The sequence below is a fragment of the Bos mutus genome, chromosome 8 (assembly GCF_027580195.1).
Source record: "Bos mutus isolate GX-2022 chromosome 8, NWIPB_WYAK_1.1, whole genome shotgun sequence".
Taxonomy (NCBI): Eukaryota; Metazoa; Chordata; class Mammalia; order Artiodactyla; family Bovidae; genus Bos; species Bos mutus.
Window position 1 is genome coordinate 33,807,640 of NC_091624.1, and position 21,342 is coordinate 33,828,981.

General features: G+C 38.3%; 1 protein-coding gene across 5 annotated transcripts in view; it reads left to right on the top strand.

The window, feature by feature from the left end:
- AGTPBP1 (ATP/GTP binding carboxypeptidase 1) overlaps positions 1–21,342 on the top strand; it is a 192,810-nt gene that overhangs the window by 83,664 nt on the left and 87,804 nt on the right. For all 5 annotated transcript variants that reach the window (XM_070375389.1, XM_070375391.1, XM_070375390.1 and 2 more), the window contains 2 exons: positions 5,180–5,277; positions 14,019–14,135. In XM_070375389.1, coding sequence (XP_070231490.1) covers positions 5,180–5,277; positions 14,019–14,135 — 215 coding nt within the window. The remainder of the gene's footprint in view (positions 1–5,179; positions 5,278–14,018; positions 14,136–21,342) is intronic.

Consider the following 21,342-nt stretch of genomic DNA (forward strand, 5'->3'; position numbering starts at 1 on the left):
ATTGCTTGAAGAAAATAACTGTCAATAAAAAATACTTCACCTGTCAAATTTCCTTCAGAAATGAAAGAGATATAAAGACTAAAGGAAAATAACAAAAGCTGAATGCCCACTCTGACCATTTTATTTAGCAAAGTACCAGATATTCTAGCTATAGCCATTAGGTTAGGAAAAAAGAAAGAAAAGACATTTAATTCATAAAGGAAGAAATGAAATCATCTCTGTTTGCAGTGACATGATCTTATAAGTAGAAAACTGTAACATCTCTACCAAAAAACTGTTAGAACTAATAGATGAATTCAGTAAAGGTATAGGATACAAAATCAATATACAAGTCATCATTGTATTCCTATACACTAATAATGAACTATCTGAAAGAGAAATTAAGAAAGCAACCCCATTTACAGTAGCATCAAGACAATAAAGCACTTAAAAATAAGTTTTACCAAGGAATTGAAGACCTGTGTGCTGATTAATAAAATGTTGTTGAAAGTCGTTGAAGTAGACACACACACAAATTGAAAGATATCCTGTGTTCTTGACTTGGAAGAATTAATATAAAAATGTTCATGCTGACCAAAGTTATCTTCATAATCAATATAATCCCTATCAAAATTTCAGTGGCATTTTTCACAGAAATATAAATACTATCTTAAAATTTATATGAAGCCATAAAAGACCCAAATAGCCAAAGCAGTCTTGAGAAAGGAGGACAAAGTTGGAGGCATCACACTTCCTGATTTCAAGCTGTGTTGTTCAATCTCTCAGTCATGTCCAACTGAAGCTTCAACTTCAGCGTCGGTCCTTCCAGTGAATATTCAGGGTTGATTTTTTTTGGATTGAGTGTAAGCTATTGGTAATCAAAATAGTAAAGTACTCAAATAAAGCAGGCGTAAGAGCTGGAACAGAATAGAGAGCCCGGTCATAAGCCCAAGCATAATACGGTCAACTAAGTTTTGATGAGGGTGCTAGCAACACACAGTGGGGAAAGGACAGTCTCTTTAATAAATTATGTTGGGAAAACTAGGTATCCACATGCAAAAGAATGAAGCTGGACCCCTATTTTACACCAGCCACAAAAATTGACTCGAAATGGATAAACTGTATATATAAGACCTGAAACTATAAAACTCCTAGAAGAAAACTTAGGGGAAAAGATCCTTGATGTAGTTGGTCTTAGCAGTGATTTCTTGGTTAAGATAACAAAACCATAGGCAACAGAAGCTAAAATAAACAAGTGGGACTGTATCAAACTAAAAAGATTCTGCACAGCAAAGGAGAATTTATTGAAAAGGCAGCCTATAGAATAGGAGAAGATATTTAGAAACTATATATCTAATGAAAGATTAATATAAAAAATACACAGAACTCATACAGCTGAATAGTACAAAGGGAGATAGTGCAATTAAAAATGGGCAAAAGACTTGAATAGACTTTTTCCCCAAAGAACGATGTACCAATGGCCAGAAGATAATGAAAAGGTGCTGTATACCAGTAATCATCAGGGAAGCACAAGAGATACCCCCTCACACCTCTTAGAATGGCTATTATCAAAGAGACAAGAGACAGCAAATAGCAAGGATTTGGAGAAAACAGAGCCCTTGCACTCTGTTGATAGGAATGTAACATGGTACATTATCTTAAAGAGATAAAAGCATACTCATGTTCATTTCAGCATTATTTACACTAGTCAACATTTGTAAATAACCTTAATGTCTTTCCATGGATAAAAGAAAAGTGATTTGTATAGATGATTCAGCCAATAAAAAGAATAAATATCATTTGTGACAGCATGGATGAATCTGGAGGGCATTTATGCTAAGTGAAATGTGCAAGACACAGAAAGACAGATACTGTGTGGTATCACTTATACATGGAATCTTTGAATTAAGACAAAAAAAACCAGTTTCAAAGAAACAGAATAGAATGTTGGATTCCAGGGGCTGGGAGAATGGTAAATGGGTGATAAGATCCAAGGGTGTACATTTTTAGTGAGTTCTGAGGGTCTAACATATAGCGTGGTTCAGTTCAGTTCAGTTCAGTTGCTCAGTTGTGTCCGACTCTTCGCGACACCATGGACTGCAGCACGCCAGGCCTCCGTTTCCATCATCAACCCCTGGAGTTTACTCAAACTCATCTCCATTGAGTTGGTGATGCCATCTAACCATCTCATCCTTTGTCGTCCCCTTCTCCTCCTGCTCTCAATCTTTCCCAGCATCAGAGTCTTTTCCAATGAGTCAACTGTTCACATGAGGTGGCCAAAGTATTGGAGTTTCAGCTTTAACCTGAGTCCTTCCAATGAACACTCAGGACTGATCTCCTTTAGGATGGTCTGGTTGGATCTCCTTGCAGTCCAAGGGACTCTCCAGAGTCTTCTCCAACACCACAGTTCAAAAGCATCAGTTCTTCTGTGCTCAGCTTTCTGTATAGTCCAACTCTCACATCCGTATATGACTTCTGGAAAAACCATAGCCTTGACTAGACAGACCTTTGTTGGCAAAGTAATGTCTCTGCTTTTGAATATGCTATCTAGGTTGGTCATAACTTTCCTTCCAAGCAATAAGCATCTTTTAATTTCATGACTGCAATCACCATCTGCAGTGATTTTGGAGCCCAGAAAAATAAAGTCTGTCACTGTTTCCCCATCTACTTGCCATGAAGTGATGGGACTGGATGCCATGATCTTAGTTTTCTGAATGTTGAGCTTTAAGCCAACTTTTTCACTCTCCTCTTTCACTTTCATCAAGAGGCTTTTGAGTTCCTCTTCACTTTCTGCCATAAGGGTGGTGTCATCTGCATATCTGAGGTTATTGATATTTCTCCCGGCAATCTTGATTCCAGCTTGTGCTTCTTCCAGGCTAGCGTTTCTCATGATGTACTCTGCATATAAGTTAAATAAGCAGGGTGACAATATACAGCCTTGACGTACTCTTTTTCCTTTTTGGGACCAGTCCGTTGTTCCATGTCCAGTTCTAACTGTTGCTTCCTGACCTGCATACAGGTTTCTGAAGAGGCAGGTCAGGTGGTCTGGTATTCCCATCTCTTTCAGAATTTTCCACAGTTTATTGTGATCCACACAGTCAAAGGCTTTGACATAGTCAATAAAGCAGAAATAGATGGTTTTTTTGGAACTCTGTTGCTTTTTTGATGATCCAGCGGATGTTGGCAATTTGATCTCTGGTTCCTCTGCCTTTTCTAAAACCAGCTTGAACATCTGGAAGTTCACAGTTCACGTATTGTTGAAGCCTGGCTTGGGGAATTTTGAGCATTACTTTGCTAGAGCGTGATATGAGTACAATTGTGTGGTAGTTTGAGCATTCTTTGGCATTGCCTTTCTTTGGGATTGGAATGAAAACTGACCTTTTCCAGTCTTGTGGCCACTGCTGAGTTTTCCAAATTTGCTGGCATATTGAGTGCAGCACTTTCACAGCATCATCTTTTAGGATTTGAAACAGCTCAACTGGAATTCCGTCACCTCCACTAGCTTTGTTCATAGTGATGCTTCCTAAGGCCCACTTGACTTCACATTCCAGGATGTTTGGCTCTTGGTAAGCGATCACACCATTGTGATTATCTGGGTCATAAAGATCTTTTTGTACAGTTCTTCTGTGTATTCTTGCCACCTCTTCTTAATATCTTCTACTTCTGTTAGGTCCATACCACTTCTGTCCTTTATCAAGCCCATCTTTGCATGAAATGTTCCCTTGGTATGTCTAATTTTCTTGAAGAGTTCTCTAGTCTTTCCCATTCTAGTTAATGTGGCATTGTGTATTTGAAAGTTTCTGAGAGTACATCTTAAGCATTCTCACCACATGTACGTGTACACACACATACAAGGTGTTAACAGTGCTAGCCATGTGAAATGAAGGAGGTATTATCTTCATCCTGACAGTCATTTTACCATGATTTACCATTTTACCATATATCATTATATCTTGCACTTTTAATATACAGTTATATTTGTCAGTTATTCCTCAATAGAATAAAAAATAAAAGCAAAGGTGGGAACATATTCTTTAAAAATATTCTCTACTTTGTCTCAATGCACTCATTGCTTACATGAGTCCTCTCAGAGCTCTCCTCTATGCTTCTTTCCTTGTGTCCCCCACATCCATGCCCTCATGGTTTTTGCGTTCTATTTCCTGGGCTTTCTCTAATGTGTGTTCGTTTTTCGTCCTCATTACTACTGTATTGGTCCACGTAGTTATTGTCTTTTCCTCTGTTCATTGGTCGCCTTCCACATCTGTGTTCTGATGCTCATGCCTGTCAGAGTGATCTTTTCAAAAGTCTTAAACCACTGTCCTCTTAAAAATCCCTGGTACTTGTCTTCTATTGGGTGAAAATCTAAACTACTTGGCCTCTCATACCCTTCACTTCCTCATTCTTCTGTGCTTTTCCTAGTACTTTCTCAAGCATGCAAGTTAAGTCATGATTAACTTATTATTTTCCAAAGATATCATTAAAATTATTTTCAGGTTATCATTTCTTCTTCTTAAAAGCCACACTCACACACTCTTAAGTTCACCCAGAAAGTTGCTATATTTTCCTCTAAGATACTGCTTACTACTTGTTTTGTGAAGTGGTTACTAATAATCTTGGTCCTAAGCAGTTTGTATTTACTTCCCGTCCCTGTTTTCCCATGGCATTTTTAAGTTTATGCCTTCATTAGCATATATCTTTTATGTTATAATTATTTTTAGTCTTTCTCTATTTAACTTCATAAGTGCCCTGAGGGCAGAGACTGCATTTACACATCTTTTTAAAAATTCCCAGCACACAACACAGTGCATGGCACATGGCAGTCATTGAGGGAAATAAATGGGAAGTGAATTGTAAGTGGATGAAAGTAGTTATTGAAATGTATCATAAATAGGAAACAAGATGTTTCATTCAGGCTGTTGCAATGTAAGACATTAATTTTTTAGAACTTGCCAACATTAGTAAAAAAGCCCATACATTTTTAGAGTGCTTTTTCAAATTTTGAAGTATTTTCACTTCATCTCATAGGTTTTTCAACACCTGGGACAACATTAGAGACATTTTTTAATAAGAAAATGTAATTTACTTTTCCTTTAGTAATTGAGATACTGGTGCTATATATATTATATAACATTCTACTTTTGGATGTGCATGTTATAGAATGCTTACCTCTGACCTACTTATAGCACATTTTGTATCACAGTGGATGACGTAGTAGATGAAAGTGATGACAACGATGATATTGATTTAGAAGCTGAAAATGAAACTGAAAATGAAGATGACCTAGATCAAAATTTTAAGGTTGGTATAAATTCTTGTTTTCAGTCAATTTTATGAATGTATACATTTGTAGAAAAAAGATTGGGTAGATATATATATCTATTCAAAGTGAAAGTCACTCAGTCATGTCTGAGTCTTTGCCCGAATTCTCTGGGCCAGAATACTGGAGTGGGTAGCCTTTCCCTTCTCCAGGGGATTTCCCAACCCAGGGATTGAACCGAGGGCTCCTGCATTGCAGGCATATTCTTTACCAGCTGAGCCACAAAGGAAGGCCAAGAACACTAGAGTGGGTAGCCTATCCCTTCTCCAGCAGATCTTCCTGACCCAGGGATCGAACTGGGGTCTCCATCCATTGCAGGTGGATTCTTTCCCAACTGAGCTATCAGGAAACAGTAGATTAATTTGTTTTATCCACATCTTTTTTTATCATGAATAACTGTGGATGCTAAGCTATTGAAATGAAAATAATGTTGCTTTAAATACATTGTCTGAAAAGGTCCTTAAAATAAGATATTTTCACTCTTTTCTGACCAGAGAGATTTTATCTAAAGTTTCTGACTTAGATTTTAAAGTCTAAGGAAATCTAAGTTTGAGTCACAACTTATTTTGCTTTATTGGTAGAGGGGGTAGTGGTAGAGGGGGCCATTTTAGTATCTGTAGAAAAACATCTGTTTAATTCCTTCATTTTTCAACTATTTAGCTTTTAGTACCTTCTGGGGGCAGAGAGAGTTTATTTGACTCTCGTCTCCTTGGGCCTTTTTGTCTTGAAATGCTACATTGAAATTGGTTTACACTGAGTATTTGACTGTCTTTGGGGATAGAGTCTAAGATCCTGGAAGGAGATTTCTATCTTAACAGCAGATGTAGAACCAGTTTTATGTGATAACCAAGGCAAGCTTTGGCAAAACTGTAAAGGTAGCCAGTTTAGAAAACATGATGGTATGCATCCTGGCATCAAGAAGCTACAGAGAAGAAAAACAGCACAGGCTCTGGAAAGAAAGTGAAGTTGCTCAGTTGTGTCCGACTCTTTGTGACCCCATGGACTATAGCCTGCCAGGCTCCTCCATCCGTGGGATTTCCTAGGCAAGAATACTGGAGTGGGTTGCCATTTCCTTCTCCAGGGGATCTTCCTGACCCAGGGATCAAACCTGGTTCTTCTGCACTGCAGGTACTCTTTACCGTCTGAGCTACCAGGGAAGCTACAGGCTCTGGTGTTCAAGGCAAAAAATCTGGGGTAACTGTATGTTGGTGGTTCTGGATTTGATACGGTGAATGAACTGGTAGACTCTGAGTCAGGGCAGGTCAGCAGAGTTTACATTCTGTATACAAAGTGTTCCTTAGATAGCAGGAGGTATATTAAAATCAACTGTTTGGATTTATTGGGATATGAGTGTTTAGACATAGTAAAATTTCATAGATTAACACTAAGTTTATAATTTAAAGTTTTGTATGTTGTTGGAAACATTTCTTTTATGTATGTTTCCATGTCTATTAAAAACAGAGTATTTTGAGTATAATTTATTCTTTCTGGCTCAGGGTCCTTATTAAAGATATATACAGATGTTGTGATCTACAGATGTAAAATGGAAATTGGTAGGGAAGTAGAACTCAATAGGAATTTATAACAGTGATACTAATTTTTCTGTTTGGAGGTTGTCAGTGTATATGCATGAATACATATTTAAAAATTTTTTTTTAATCATTTGAGGGTAAGTTACATACCTTATATCATGGTTGTTTATCCCTAAATATATTAGTGTGTATTTCCTAATGACAGTGATACAGTCATCTCTCTATGTGAGTGTCCTGGGGTGAATTGGTCCCTGAACCCACCTTGGATACCAAAACCCACAGATGCTCAATTTCTTAATATAAAGTGATGAAGTAATTGCATGTAACCTATGCACATCCTCCCATATACTTTGCCATCTCTAAATTACCTATAATACCTAATAATATGTAAATTCTATATAAATAGTTGTAAGTAAAATGTAAATGCTGTGTATATAGTTATTCAGTTAAGTTCAGTTCAGTCGCTTAGTCATGTCCGACTCTTTGCGACCCCCATGAATTGCAGCACGCCAGGGCTCCCTGTCCATCACCAACTACCGGAGTTCACTCAAACTCACGTCCATCGAGTCAGTGATGCCATCCAGCCATCTCATCCTCTGTCGTCCCCTTCTCCTCCTGCCCCCAGTCCCTCCCAGCATCAGAGTCTTTTCCAATGAGTCAACTCTTCGCATGAGGTGGCCAAACTACTGGAGTTTCAGCTTTAGCATCATTCCTTCCAAAGAACACCCAGGACTGATCTCCTTCAGAATGGACTGGTTGGATCTCCTTGCAGTCCAAGGGACTCTCAAGAGTCTTCTCCAACACCACAGTTCAAAAGCATCAATTCTTTGGTGCTTAGCTTTCTTCACAGTCCAACTCTCACATCCATACATGACTACTGGAAAAACCATAGCCTTGACTATGCCAGGCGCGGTGGCGCGCGCCTGTAGTCCCAGCTACTCGGGAGGCTGAGGCTGGAGGATCGCTTGAGCTCAGGAGTTCTGGGCTGCAGTGCGCTATGCAGATCGGGTGTCCGCACTAAGTTCGGCATCAATATGGTGACCTCCCGGGAGCAGGGGACCACCAGGTTGCCTAAGGAGGGGTGAACCGGCCCAGGTCGGAAACGGAGCAGGTCAAAACTCCCGTGCTGATCAGTAGTGGGATCGCGCCTGTGAATAGCCACTGTACTCCAGCCTGGGCAACATAGCGAGACCCCGTCTCTTTAAACCTGCCGGAGCCAGCCGGCAAAGTCGATCAGGTCCCGAGAACGTGCACGGCGGGGCTAAGAAAGAAACTAAAGCAAGAGACTACAAAGATGGGGTCGAGAGGTTCAGACACGTCACCACGAAGGGACGCAGTCTGACACCAACTTTATTCAACATCTCATATTTATACAGAAAAGCGTGAGAGAGACAAAACAGTTGACATTTTTTCTTGGTTAGCCTATACATCTTACAAACAGTCACAAGAAATCTTGAGAGCATGGGAATGGCTCCCTGTTATTATTCCTTACACCAGATAACATTTCTCTGTGCGTGAGAAGTTTGCACAGAACTCCAGGTGCCTGCAGTAAATAAGCGCCTAATCTCTGGGGTGGCGGGACAGAGAGCTATGTTTGCAAGCAAACCCTCAAGGACTGAGGCAGCTCCCAGAGCTGTGTCGGTTCTCACGGGCAGCTCCCCGCATGACTAGACGAACCTTTGTTGGCAAAGTCATGTCTCTGCTTTTGAATATGCTGTCTAGGTTGGTCATAACTTTCCTTCCAAGGAGTAGTGTCTTTTAATTTCATGGCTGCAGTCACCATCTGCAGTGATTTTGAAGCCCCCAAAAATAAAGTCTGACACTGTTTCCACTGTTTCCCCATCTATTTCCCATGAAGTGATGGGACCGGATGCCATGATCTTTGTTTTCTGAATGTAGAGCTTTAAGCCAACTTTGCCACTCTCCTCTTTCACTTTCATCAAGAGGCGTTTTTGTTCCTCTTCACTTTCTGCCATAGGGTGGTGTCATCTGCATATATGAGGTTATTGATATTTCTCCTGGCAATCTTGATTCCAGCGTGTGCTTCTTCCAGCCCAGTGTTTCTCATGATGTACTCTGCATATAAGTTAAATAAGCAGGGTGACAATATACAGCCTTGACATTCTCCTTTTCCTATTTGGAACCAGTCTGTTGTTCCATGTCCAGTTCTAACAGTTGTTTCCTGACCTGCATATAGGTTTCTCAAGACGCAGGTCAGGTGGTCTGGTATTCCCATCTCTTTCAGAATTTTCCACAGTTTATTGTGATCCACACAGTCAAAGGCTTTGACATAGTCAATGAAGCAGAAATAGATGTTTTTCTGGAACTCTCTTGCTTTTTTGATGATCCAGTGGATGTTGGCAATTTGATCTCTGGTTCCTCTGCCTTTTCTAAAACCAGCTTGGACATCTGGAAGTTCACAGTTCATGTATTGCTGAAGCCTGGCTTGGAGAATTTTGAGCATTACTTTACTAGCATGTGAGATGAGTGCAATTGTGCGGTAGTTTGAGCATTCTTTGGCATTGCCTTTCTTTGGGATTGGAATGAAAACTGACCTTTTCCAGTCTTGTGGCCACTGCTGAGTTTTCCAAATTTGCTGGCATACTGAGTGCAGCACTTTCATAGCATCATCTTTCAGGATTTGAAACAGCTCAACTGGAATTCCGTCACCTCCACTAGCTTTGTTCATAGTGATGCTTCCTAAGGCCTACTTGACTTCACATTCCTGGATGTCTGGCTCTAGGTCAGTGATCACACCATTGTGATTATCTTGGTTGTGAAGTTTTTTTGTACAGTTCTTTTGTGTATTCTTGCCACCTCTTCTTAATATCTTCTGCTTCTGTTAGGTCCATACCATTTCTGTCCTTTATCAAGCCCATCTTTGCATGAAATGTGCCCTTGGTATCTCTAATTTTCTTGAAGAGATCTCTAGTGTTTCCCATTCTGTTGTTTTCCTCTATCTTTGCATTGATCGTGGAGGAAGGCTTTCTTATCTCTTCTTGCCATTCTTTGGAACTTTGCATTCAGATGCTTATATCTTTCCTTTTCTCCTTTGCTTTTAGGCTTCTCTTCTTTTCACAGCTGTTTGTAAGGCCTCCCCAGACAGCTATTTTGCTTTTTTTGCATTTCTTTTCCATGGGGATGGTCTTGATCGCTGTCTCCTGTAGAATGTCATGAACCCCCGTCCGTAGTTCATAATGCACTCTATCAGATCTAGTCCCTTAAATCTATTTCTGACTTCCACTGTATAATCATAAGGGATTTGATTTAGGTCATACCTGTATGGTCTAGTGGTTTTCCCCACTTTCTTCAATTTAAGTCTGAATTTGGCAATAAGGAGTTTATGATCTGAGCCACAGTCAGCTCCCGGTCTTGTTTTTGCTGACTGTATAGAGCTTCTCCATCTTTGGCTGCAAAGAATATAATCAATCTGATTTCGGTATTGACCATCTGGTGATGTCCATGTGTAGAGTCTTCTCTTGTGTTGTTGGAAGAGGGTGTTTGGTATGACCAGTGTGTTCTCTTGGCAAAACTCTATTAGCCTTTGTCCTGCTTCATTCTGTATTCCAAGGCCAAATTTGCCTGTTATTCCAGGTGTTTCTTGACGTCCTACTTTTGCATTCCAGTCCCCTATAATGAAAAAGACATCTTTTTTGAGAGTTAGTTCTAAAAGGTCTTGTAGGTCTTCATAGAACCGTTCAACTTCAGCTTCTTCAGTGTTACTGGTTGGGGCATAGACTTGGATTACTGTGATATTGAATGGTTTGCCTTGGAAACAAACAGAGATCATTCTGTCGTTTTTGAGATTGCATCCAGGTACGGCATTTTGGACTCTCTTGTTGACTATGATGGCTACTCCATTTCTTCTAAGGAATTCCTGCCCGCAGTAGTAGATATAATGGTCATCTGAGTTAAATTCACCCATTCCAGTCCATTTTAGTTCGCTGATTCCTAGAATGTTGATGTTCACTCTTGCCATCTCCTGTTTGACCACTTTCAATTTGCCTTGATTCATGGATTTAACATTCCAAGTTCCTATGCAATATTGCTCTTTACAGCATTGGACCTTTCTTCTATCACCAGTCACATCCACAAATGTGCATTGTTTTTGCGTTGGCTCCATCCCTTCATTCTTTCTGGAGTTATTTTTCCACTGATCTCCAGTAGAATATTGGGCACCTACCGACCTGGGGAGTTCCTCTTTCACTATCCTATCATTTTGGCTTTTCATACTGTTCATTGGGGTTTCAAGGCAAGAATACTGAAGTGGTTTGCCATTCCCTTCTCCAGTGGACCACATTCTGTCAGACCTCTCCACCATGACCCGCCCATCTTGGGTTGCCACACAGGGCATGGCTTAGTTTCATTGAGTTAGACAAGGCTGTGGTCCTAGTGTGATTAGATTGACTAGTTTTCTGTGAGTATGGTTTCAGTGTGTTTGCCCTCTGATGCCCTCTTGCAACACCTACTATCTTACTTGGGTTTCTCTTACCTTGGTCGTGGGGTATCTCTTCATGGCTGCTCCAGCAAAGCGCAGCTGTCTTGTCTCTTACTCTCCTTTAATTTAGAATATTTCCACAGATTTATTTTTTGGCATTCACATCTATAAAAAAGTTATTGACAGTATTACTCACTAGGGTATTTGAGATTGCTCACATTTACCCCATTTTACCTTAACAAGCAATTATGTAATAAGAAAAAGTAGTAGATGAATTTATTGAACACATAGTCCTGTGCTAGTGCATGTGCCTTACATACATAGACATACCTTGTTTTATTACACTTTGCTTTATTGTGCTTTGCAGATACTGTGTTCTTAACAAATTGAAGAAGGTTTGTGGCAACCTTATGTGGAACAAGTCTATTGGCCATTTTTCCAACAGCATTTGCTCAGTTAATGTCTCTGTGTCACATTTTTTGTAGTTTTACAGTGTTTCAAACTTTTTCATTATTAATATATAGATATGGTGATCTGTGACCAGTGATTTTTATTGTAATTATTTAGCAATAAATGTTTTTAAATTAGGATATTAATTGTTTTTTTTTTTAGATATTATTTATTGAACACTTAATGGACCACAGTGTCGTGTGAACATAATTTTTATATGTATTGGAAAACCAAAAATTCACCCAACTTGCTTTATTTTGACATTTGTTTTATTGTGGTGGTCTGGAACTGAGCCTGTGTCCGGGTATGCCTATAGTAGTCATTAAATCCTGTAAGGTATATGGTATTATTATCTCTGCTTTACAGGGCTGATAGTTGGAAACCAAAGACACAGAAAGGTTATCCGTTGTAGAGACTGCAATCACACTTGAACACAGATGTTCAGCCTCTAGTGGTTCCATTCTCTTTGCCCTAGATTTTTCAGAGTTTGGAAAATTTATAGAAATTTGGAGGTTCTAGAAGACTTGTCTTCAGATTGCCAGAACTCGTCAGTTTATAAACTTCAATGTATTCTTTTTTTCCCTCTTTAATTTTAGAAGAACTTTAAGAAGTAAGAGGTTTATTTTTCCTGAATGTGTCAGGAGCTCTTTATCTTTGTTTTTCCTCAAACCAAAGCACAAATATTTTGCTATTGACTTCTGAAAGTAGTTTTCTTTCCTCACTGTGCCTGTTTTACAGGTAAATTAAAATTTTTTTTTTTTTTAATTTTATTTTATTTTTAAACTTTACAATATTGTATTAGTTTTTGCCAAATATCGAAATGAATCCACCACAGATGGCCACCTTGTAAAGCTATATCATCATAAATTAATACTGAATATTGACTGCTAGTGTTTTTAGAGAAAGGAATATATTTAAGTTTTTTTTTAATTATTTTGATAGTATTATCTACTTTAATAGATGCTAATAAAGAAAATTACATATTTTCTTTATGTATGTATGGTTCTTCAAAGCATAATTTAAGGTTATATAAAATCATATATTTTATGTATATGACACAATAATTAATACTGATACTTTTTAAATGAAACTAGTCTTTATTATTTATGGCAATGGGAAAATTTTATTGCTTAAAGAAATAATAGCTAAACTCCTTATTATGAGATATAGGAAATACATAGTATATTTTTTTTTTTTTTTTTTTAAATTACTTGTTAGTATGACAGTATATAAATATAATCAGATACATGTATATAAAGTATTTTAAGGATTAACAGTAGAATGAATTTAAATCTGAAAAATAAGTAGTTTGCTCTATTGTCTTTCTTTAACCATCAACACGGGTAATAATGGATTTGTATTTGTGTTAGGCCAGAGTTGTTAAGGGTCCTAGAAGCTAGCTTTTATAGTAGGTAACTGCCATTTATCTTTCCATCATGATGTATACTATCTCCTTTTACAGGTACAGATCAGATTGATCCTGGGTACATATCTTATTCCTATGAGGTCATATTTCTTTACATTTAGCCTTTATTTTTTTCGCCCAAAGAGACATGGAAATCATTTTCCAGCTGTTGTTTCACTCCTCAGTGTTTTTTCCATGAACAACAGAGTGAATGATGATACTGAATCTTTTCTAAGGGAACTTTATTGACCATGGAATATAAGAGTGTGTGATACCCATTGCTCTCTCTTGAGGCAATGAATTATGTTGGCTAACAGTGTATTCTTTGAAATGATTTTACATTCTGATCCTGTTTGCAAGCCACTTAACCTCTCTGTACTTCAGTCTCCTTTAGTTAAATGGAGATGATGATACTACTTTACAGTATTCTTACACAGATTAAATTAGATCATAAGGTAAAATCCTTAGCATATTGCCTCACATATTTTCATTGCTTGATGAAAGTTATTTTGATTATCGCTGCCACCATCATATACTTAGGTTTTTCAGTTTAGTTTTCTGAAGTTTTACTGCCCTTTAATCTGAGCAAAATGATGGCAGTTAGTGAGATTGGGGGCAGGGAGCATACTTTAGTATTGATCTTGATGTTAGTTTTTCTATTTTGAGGAGCCCAAATACTGTGTTATGTTAGAATAATCTTTGATTAAAAGAAAACAAAACAACCAAGACAACAATAATACAACAACCAAAAAATACAAGCAAGTTTTATTTTACAATGAAATTTATGCAGCCTTTCTGTAGTGATTATTCTATGTGTGCATGTAATTAATAATTTGGAAACTTTAAATCTGAAATGTACTTTTCTTAATTAATGACATCCCATTTTTATTATTTCAGAATGATGATATTGAAACGGATATTAACAAACTAAAACCCCAGCAAGAACCAGGACGAACAATAGAAGAACTTAAAATGTATGAACACCTTTTCCCTGAGCTTGTTGATGATTTTCAGGTATAAATATAGATAATTCAGCATCTTAACTCATTTTAAGAAAGAGTTCTTTTCTCTTAGACCCATAATCACTCTTTTCCTTCTGCATTTCATTTCTAAAAGATGAAAGTGGCATTGCTTTTCTGACTGACTTTGGAGAATTGTTTCAACATTCTGAGCTGCAAAATGAGAAACTGCTATCTGTAAAATGAGAGAACTAGGCCATTTAAATTTTGGACTAGCTTTTAAATTTTTTAATCTTTTTTTTTAATCAAAATAATTGACATAGATTTTATTAACTTTTAAAAATCGTTAGAATGGCATTTCTGAAAGGGAGATGAGAGAAAATAATTAAAAATATAGTCTGTGCTAGTCTGTGAACTGTGCTAATAGTCACCATATAATCATGGAACGTCAGGGAAAAAGGACAGCTGGAAGTTGTTTCTGAAATGTTGACAAGAAGTCACTCTCCTTATGAAGCAACTTAAAGACTTCATTGCCAGGAGAAATATCAATAAACTCAGATATGCAGATGATACCATTCTAATGGCAGATAGTAAAGAGGAAGAGCCTCTCGATACAGGTGAAAGATGAGAGTGAAAAAGCTGGCTTAAAACTCAGTGTTAAAAAAACGAAGATCATAGCATCCGGTCCTATCATGGCAAGAAGAGGGAAAAGTGGAAACAGTGACAGATTTTTTTTTCGTGGGCTCCAAAATTGTTGTGGATGGTGACTGCAGCCATCAAATTAGAAGAGGCTTGCTTCTTGGAAGGAAAGCTATGACAAACCTAGTCAGTGTATTAAAGCAGAGATATCACTTTGCTGACAAAAGTCTGTCTATGGTTTTTCCAGTAGTCATGTATGGATGAGAGATTTGGATCATAATGCAGGCTGAACACCAAAAAATTGATGCTTTTGAACTGTGGTGCTAGAGAAGACTCTTGAGAATCCCTTGCACAGCAAGGAGATCAAACCAGTCAATCCTAAAGGGAGTCATCCCTGAATATTCATCAGGAAGAACTGACGCTGAAGCTGAAGCTCCAGTACTTTGGCCACCTGATGCAAAGACCCGACTCTTTGGAAAAGACCCTGATGCTGGGAAAGATTGAAGGCAAAAGAAGGGGGCTGCAGAGGGTGAGGTGGTTAGATAGCATCACCAACTCAATGGACATGAGTTTGAGTGAACTCTGGGAGATAATCAAGAACAGGGGAGCCTGGTGTGTTGCAGTCTGTGGGGTCACAAAGAGTCAGACACAACCTGGTGACTGAACAAGTCCTCATTTATTTACTAGAATATAATAGACAACCTGGACTGCACAGCTGTTAAATGATAAAGCTGATTGAATTGATGGCAAGTAGTAGATCTAAGTTTTAGCACTCATTGTGCTGCTCATTTGTGGATTCCTGAAACTGCCCAGGATCTTAAACTGTAAAATGAAGGGTTTGAAGCATATATTCTTAGATTTACTTATGTAAACCACTTCCCTCAAGTTTCACAGTTGATTTCCAGTTGCTTAAAGAAAAAGACTTAAATGTAAAGCTATTGAGAGATAAAAATAGAGAAGTACTTGCTAGCTAATGTTTACATTTCACATTTCTAATTATTCAGGTTTTTCTCTGGGAAACAATGAGCTTTGGATGCTATGGAAGAGGCAGCAAGTTGCTTCCTCTCTCCCTCCCCTGCTGTCTTGGTATTCCCCATAGATTTGGCGGATGTTGGAGGGTATGTTGAAATCAGGGATAGGACAGAGGAAGTCAGGAAAGAGGACAGAAGTGAAGGAGAGGATATTTGTCAAAAAGAAAAAGAAGAAGGCAGGAAGAGGCATTTGAGAAAGAATGCAGGGTAATTTTCTTTCGTGCAACCTACAGGAAGTATCCAGCTGTTCTTTTAACACTTTTGTGCCCACTAAAAAATCCAGTGATAACAAACACTGCCAATTCGAAGCAGAAAAATATTGTGGAGGGGATTTGGGGTAGGAATTGATTATTCTGTGAAGAAATGATCTATTTTCATCTCTGTCTTATATACATATAAGAATTATATACTGTGCATAAAAATGGCAGGAGTTTTGATGTGGGAATAGAGAAAAGTAGGTTTTTTTTACCAAGTGTGGAAAGTGAAAGTAAAAGTCACTCAGTTGTGTCCAACTGTTTGTGACCCCATGGACTATACAGTCCGTGGAATTCTCCAGGCCAGAATACTGGAGTAGATAGCCTTGCCTTCTCCAGAGGATCTTCCCAACCCAGGGATCAAACCCAGGTCTCCTGCATTGCAGGTGGATTCTTTACCAGCTGAGCCACAAGCGAAACCCAATAATACTGGAGTGGTAGCCTATCCCTTCTCCAGTGGATCTGCCTAACCCAGGAATCAACCTGGGGTCTTCTGCACTGCAAGCAGATTCTCTACCAACTGAGCTATCATTGGTTGGTTCTAAATAGGAACCAATGACAGCTCAGTTGGAAAGACTAGAGATCTCTTCAAGAAAATTAGGGATACCTAGGGAATATTTCATGCAAAGATGGGCTCAATAAAGGACAGAAATGGCATGGACCTAACAGAAGCAGAAGATATTAAGAAGAGGTGGCAAGAATACACAGAACTGTACAAAAAAGATCTTCACGACCCAGATAATCACGATGGTATCATCACTCACACTCATTTAGAGCCAGACATCCTGGAATGTGAAGTCAAGTGGGCCTTAGGAAGCATCACTATGAACAAAGCTAGTGGAGGTGATGGAATTGCAGTTGAGCTATTTCAAATGCTACAAGATGATGCTGTGAAAGTGCTGCACTCAATATGCCAGCAAATTTGGAAAACTCAGCAGTGGCTACAGGACGGGAAAAAGTCAGTTTTCATTCCAATCCCAAAGAAAGGCAATGCTAAAGAATGCTCAAACTACTGCACAATTGCACTCATCTCACACACTAGAAAAGTAATGCTCAAAATTCTCCAAGCCAGGCTTCAGCAATACGTGAACCATGAACTTCCATGTTCAAGCTGGTTTTGGAAAAGGCAGAGGAACCAGAGATCAAATTGCCAACATCCGCTGGACTATCGAAAAAGCAAGAGAGTTCCAGAAAAATATCTATTTCTGTTTTATTGACTATTCCAAAACCTTTGACTGTGTGGATCACAATAAACTGTGGAAAATTCTGAAGGAGATGGGAATACCAGACCACCTGACCTGCCTCTTGAGAAATCTGTATGCAGGTCAGAAAGCAACAGTTAGAACTGGACATGGAACAACAGACTGGTTCCAAATAGGAAAAGGAGTACGTCAAGGCTGTATATTTTCACCCTGCTTATTTAACTTATATGCAGAGTACATCATGAGAAACGCTGGACTGGAAGAAGCACAAGCTGGAATCAAGATTGCCGGGAGAAATGTCAATATCCTCAGATATGCAGATGACACCACCCTTATGGCAGAAAGTGAAGAGGAACTCAAAAGCCTCTTGATGAAAGTGAAAGAGGAGAGTGAAAAAGTTGGCTTAAAGCTCAACATTCAGAAAACTAAGATCATGGCATCCAGTCCCATCACTTCATGGCAAATGGATGGGAAACAGTGTCAGACTTTATTTTTCTGGGCTCCAAAATCACTACAGATGGTGCTTGCAGCCATGAAATTAAAAGATGCTTACTCCTTGGAATGAAGTTATGACCAAATTAGACAGCATATTAAAAAGCAGAGACCTTATTTTGCCAGCAAAGGTCCATCTAGTCAAAGCTATGGTTTTTCCAGTAGTCACATATGGACGTGAGAGTTGGACTATAAAGAAAGCTGAGGGCTGAAAAATTGATGCTTTTGAACTGTTGTAGGAGAAATCCCTTGAGAGTCCCTTGGACTGCAAGGAGATCCAACCAGACCATCCTAAAGGAGATCAGTCCTGGGTGTTCATTGGAAGGACCGATGCTGAAGTTGAAACTCCAATACTTTGGCCACCTGATGCAAAGAGCTGACTCACTGGAAAAGACCCTGATGCTGGGAAAGATTGAGGGCAGTAGGAGAAGGGTACAACGGAGGATGAGATGGTTGGATGACATCACTGACACAATGGACATAGGTTTGGGTGGACTACAGGAGTTGGTGATGAACAGGGAGGCCTGGCGTGCAGTGGTTCATGGGGTCCCAAAGAGTCGGACGCTAGAGTTGGACGCTACTGAGCGACTGAACTGAACTGAACTGAAATAGAAAGTGTTTAGAAGAATCTTTTCAGCTATCATTGTATCAAATACTAGCAGGTCATGAGTTATTAAACAGAAATGAATTAATACTGATTATGACTTTTTCCACTTGGATTTGCATGTCACTTTCAACATCAACCTCTGAAACTTAAAATTACCTGATGTGTTTGTTTGTATGCTTAACACCACTCAGTTTGTTTCCAGATGTATTAAAGCTAGTATTCAGTGGCCTGATGAAGGTAAAATGAGTGCATTTAAAGTCAACAGAATTGACAGCATAATTAACAGACTTTTTCAAGGGGACCTTGCGCATGCTTTTAAAGCTATAATTATTCATTTGGTGTTACAAGTATAGTTTTGTTTCCTTTTGTTTCTTGATGGCAGAATATTAGAAGTACCGGAATCCTGCATTTTGACAGCTTTTCTTTCATACATCTGTATTAGTTTAATAACATTTACCATATGGACTTTTGTTATTTTTTCCCCCTCTTTTAAATTTGATTTTAAATTTTTATTAAAGTTATGCATGAACAGAGTTTAAAGAGCAAGTAGTTTTGCATAGTTTAATTGGAAAAAAATGTTTCCTCCTAGTTATCTACTGTTTCCTACAATCAACTTTCCATATGTTTTTGAAGTTAATCCCTGTATTTCTAAATGATATGCTTAATGTGCCATGTCTTTATTTTTCCTGATTTCATTCTCTCTCTCTCTCTTTTTATTATCAACTTAAGGTAGACATCTAGTAATTTTCAGTCCTCTCTTCTAATATTTACATTTTAGGGTATAAATTTTTCTCTAATGACTGTTTTAGTTGCATCAAACAGATTTTGCTATTTATTGTTGTCTTTATCTTTGTTTTGAAACTTTTTGTCCATTATGGTTTTATTCCTCTGATGCATTGGTAATGTTTGAGTTGCCTCCTTAATCTGCAATTTTTTTCATCTTTTTATTGAATTCTAGCATATTGTAGTACAGTGAGAGTACATCTCTTTATGATTATAATCTTTTGAAATTTTTGAGATTTATCTTATGAGTTTGAATGAGGTCAGCTTTTGTTACTACTTCTCATGTCTTTGAAAAACATTCTGCTCCCATTAGGCCTAACTGTATATTTGCCTATACAAGAACAAGATTTTTAATTGTATTTAGAAGTTCTTTTCTGTCCTTATAAACTTTTATTCCGTGTTATCAATTATTAAGAAAAGTGTGTTAAAGATTTCTCACTATGATTGTGAATTTGTTTCTGTCTTTTTGCATGTCTGTCAGTTTTTGTTGCATATTTTTGGGAGCTTATTACTTATAATAAGTGTATAAGTGTAAATTGATTTCTTTTCCTTTCGAGTTGAACCTTTTAGTGAAGTTAGTTTTTATCTCTAAGACTTGAAGACAAAAGTTTTTTTTTTTAATTATTGATATAGTTACATAAATTTTGGTTACTTGCCTAGTATCTTTTAAAATCTTTTCACAACTTTTTGGTATCCTTAGCTGTTTATCTGTTAAACAGCATGTATTAATACTCGGTGGAGAGATCTGACAGAATGTGGTCCACTGGAGAAGGGAATGGCACACCACTTCAGTATTCTTGCCTTGAGAACCCCATGACAGTATGGAAAGGCAAAATGATAGGATACTGATAGAGAAACTCCCCAGGTCAGTAGGTGCCCAATATGCTACTGGAGATCAGTGGAGAACTAACTCCAGAAAGAATGAAGGGATGGAGCCAAAGCAAAAACAATACCCAGCTGTGGATGTGACTGGTGATAGAGGCAAGGTCCAATGCTGTAAAGAGCAATATTGCATAGGAACCTGGAATGTCAGGTCCATGAATCAAGGCAAATTGGAAGTGGTCAAACAGGAGATGGCAAGACTGAATGTCGACATTCTAGGAATCAGCAAACTGAAATGGACTCGAGTGGGTGAATTTAACTCAGATGACCATTATATCTACTACTGCGGGGAGGAATCTCTCAGAAGAAATGGAGTGGCCATCATGGTCAACAAAAGAGTCCGAAATGCAGTACTTAGATGCAATCTCAAAAACGACAGAATGATCTCTGTTCGTTTCCAAACAAACCATTCAGTATCACAGTAATCCAAGTCTATGCCCCAACCAGTAACGCTGAAGAAGCTGAAGTTGAACAGTTCTATGAAGACCTACAAGACCTTTTAGAACTAACACCCAAAAAAGATGTCCTTTTCATTATAGGGGACTGGAATGTGAAAGTAGGAAGTCAAGAAACACCTGGAGTAACAGGCAAATTTGGCCTTGGAATATGGAATGAAGCAGGGCAAAGACTAATAGAGTTTTGCCAAGAAAATGCACTGGTCATAACAAACACCCTCTTCCAACAGCATAAGAGAAGACTCTATACATGGACATCACCAGATGGTCAACACCGAAATCAGATTGATTATATTCTTTGCAGCCAAAGATGGAGAAGCTCTATACAGTCAGCAAAAACAAGACCAGGAGCTGACTGTGGCTCAGACCATGAACTCCTTATTGCCAAATTCAGACTTAAATAGAAGAAAGTAGGGAAAACCACTAGACCATTCAGGTATGACCTAAATCATATCCCTTATGATTATACAGTGGAAGTGAGAAATAGATTTAAGGGACTAGATCTGATAGATAGAGTGCCTGATGAACTATGGACGGAGGTTCGTGACATTGTATAGGAGACAGGGATCAAGACCATCCACATGGAAAAGAAATGCAAAAAAGCAAAATGGCTGTCTGGGGAGGCCTTACAGATAGCTGTGAAAAGAAGAGAAGTGAAAAGCAAAGGAGAAAAGGAAAGCTATAAGCATCTGAATGCAGAGTTCCAAAGAATAGCAAGAAGAGATAAGAAAGCCTTCTTCAGCGATCAATGCAAAGAAATAGAGGAAAACAACAGAATGGGAAAGACTAGGGACTCTTCAAGAAATTCAGAGATACCAAAGGAAGATTTCATGCAAAGATGGGCTTGATAAAGGACAGAAATGATATGGACCTAACAGAAGCAGAAGATATTAAGAAGAGATGGCAAGAATACACAG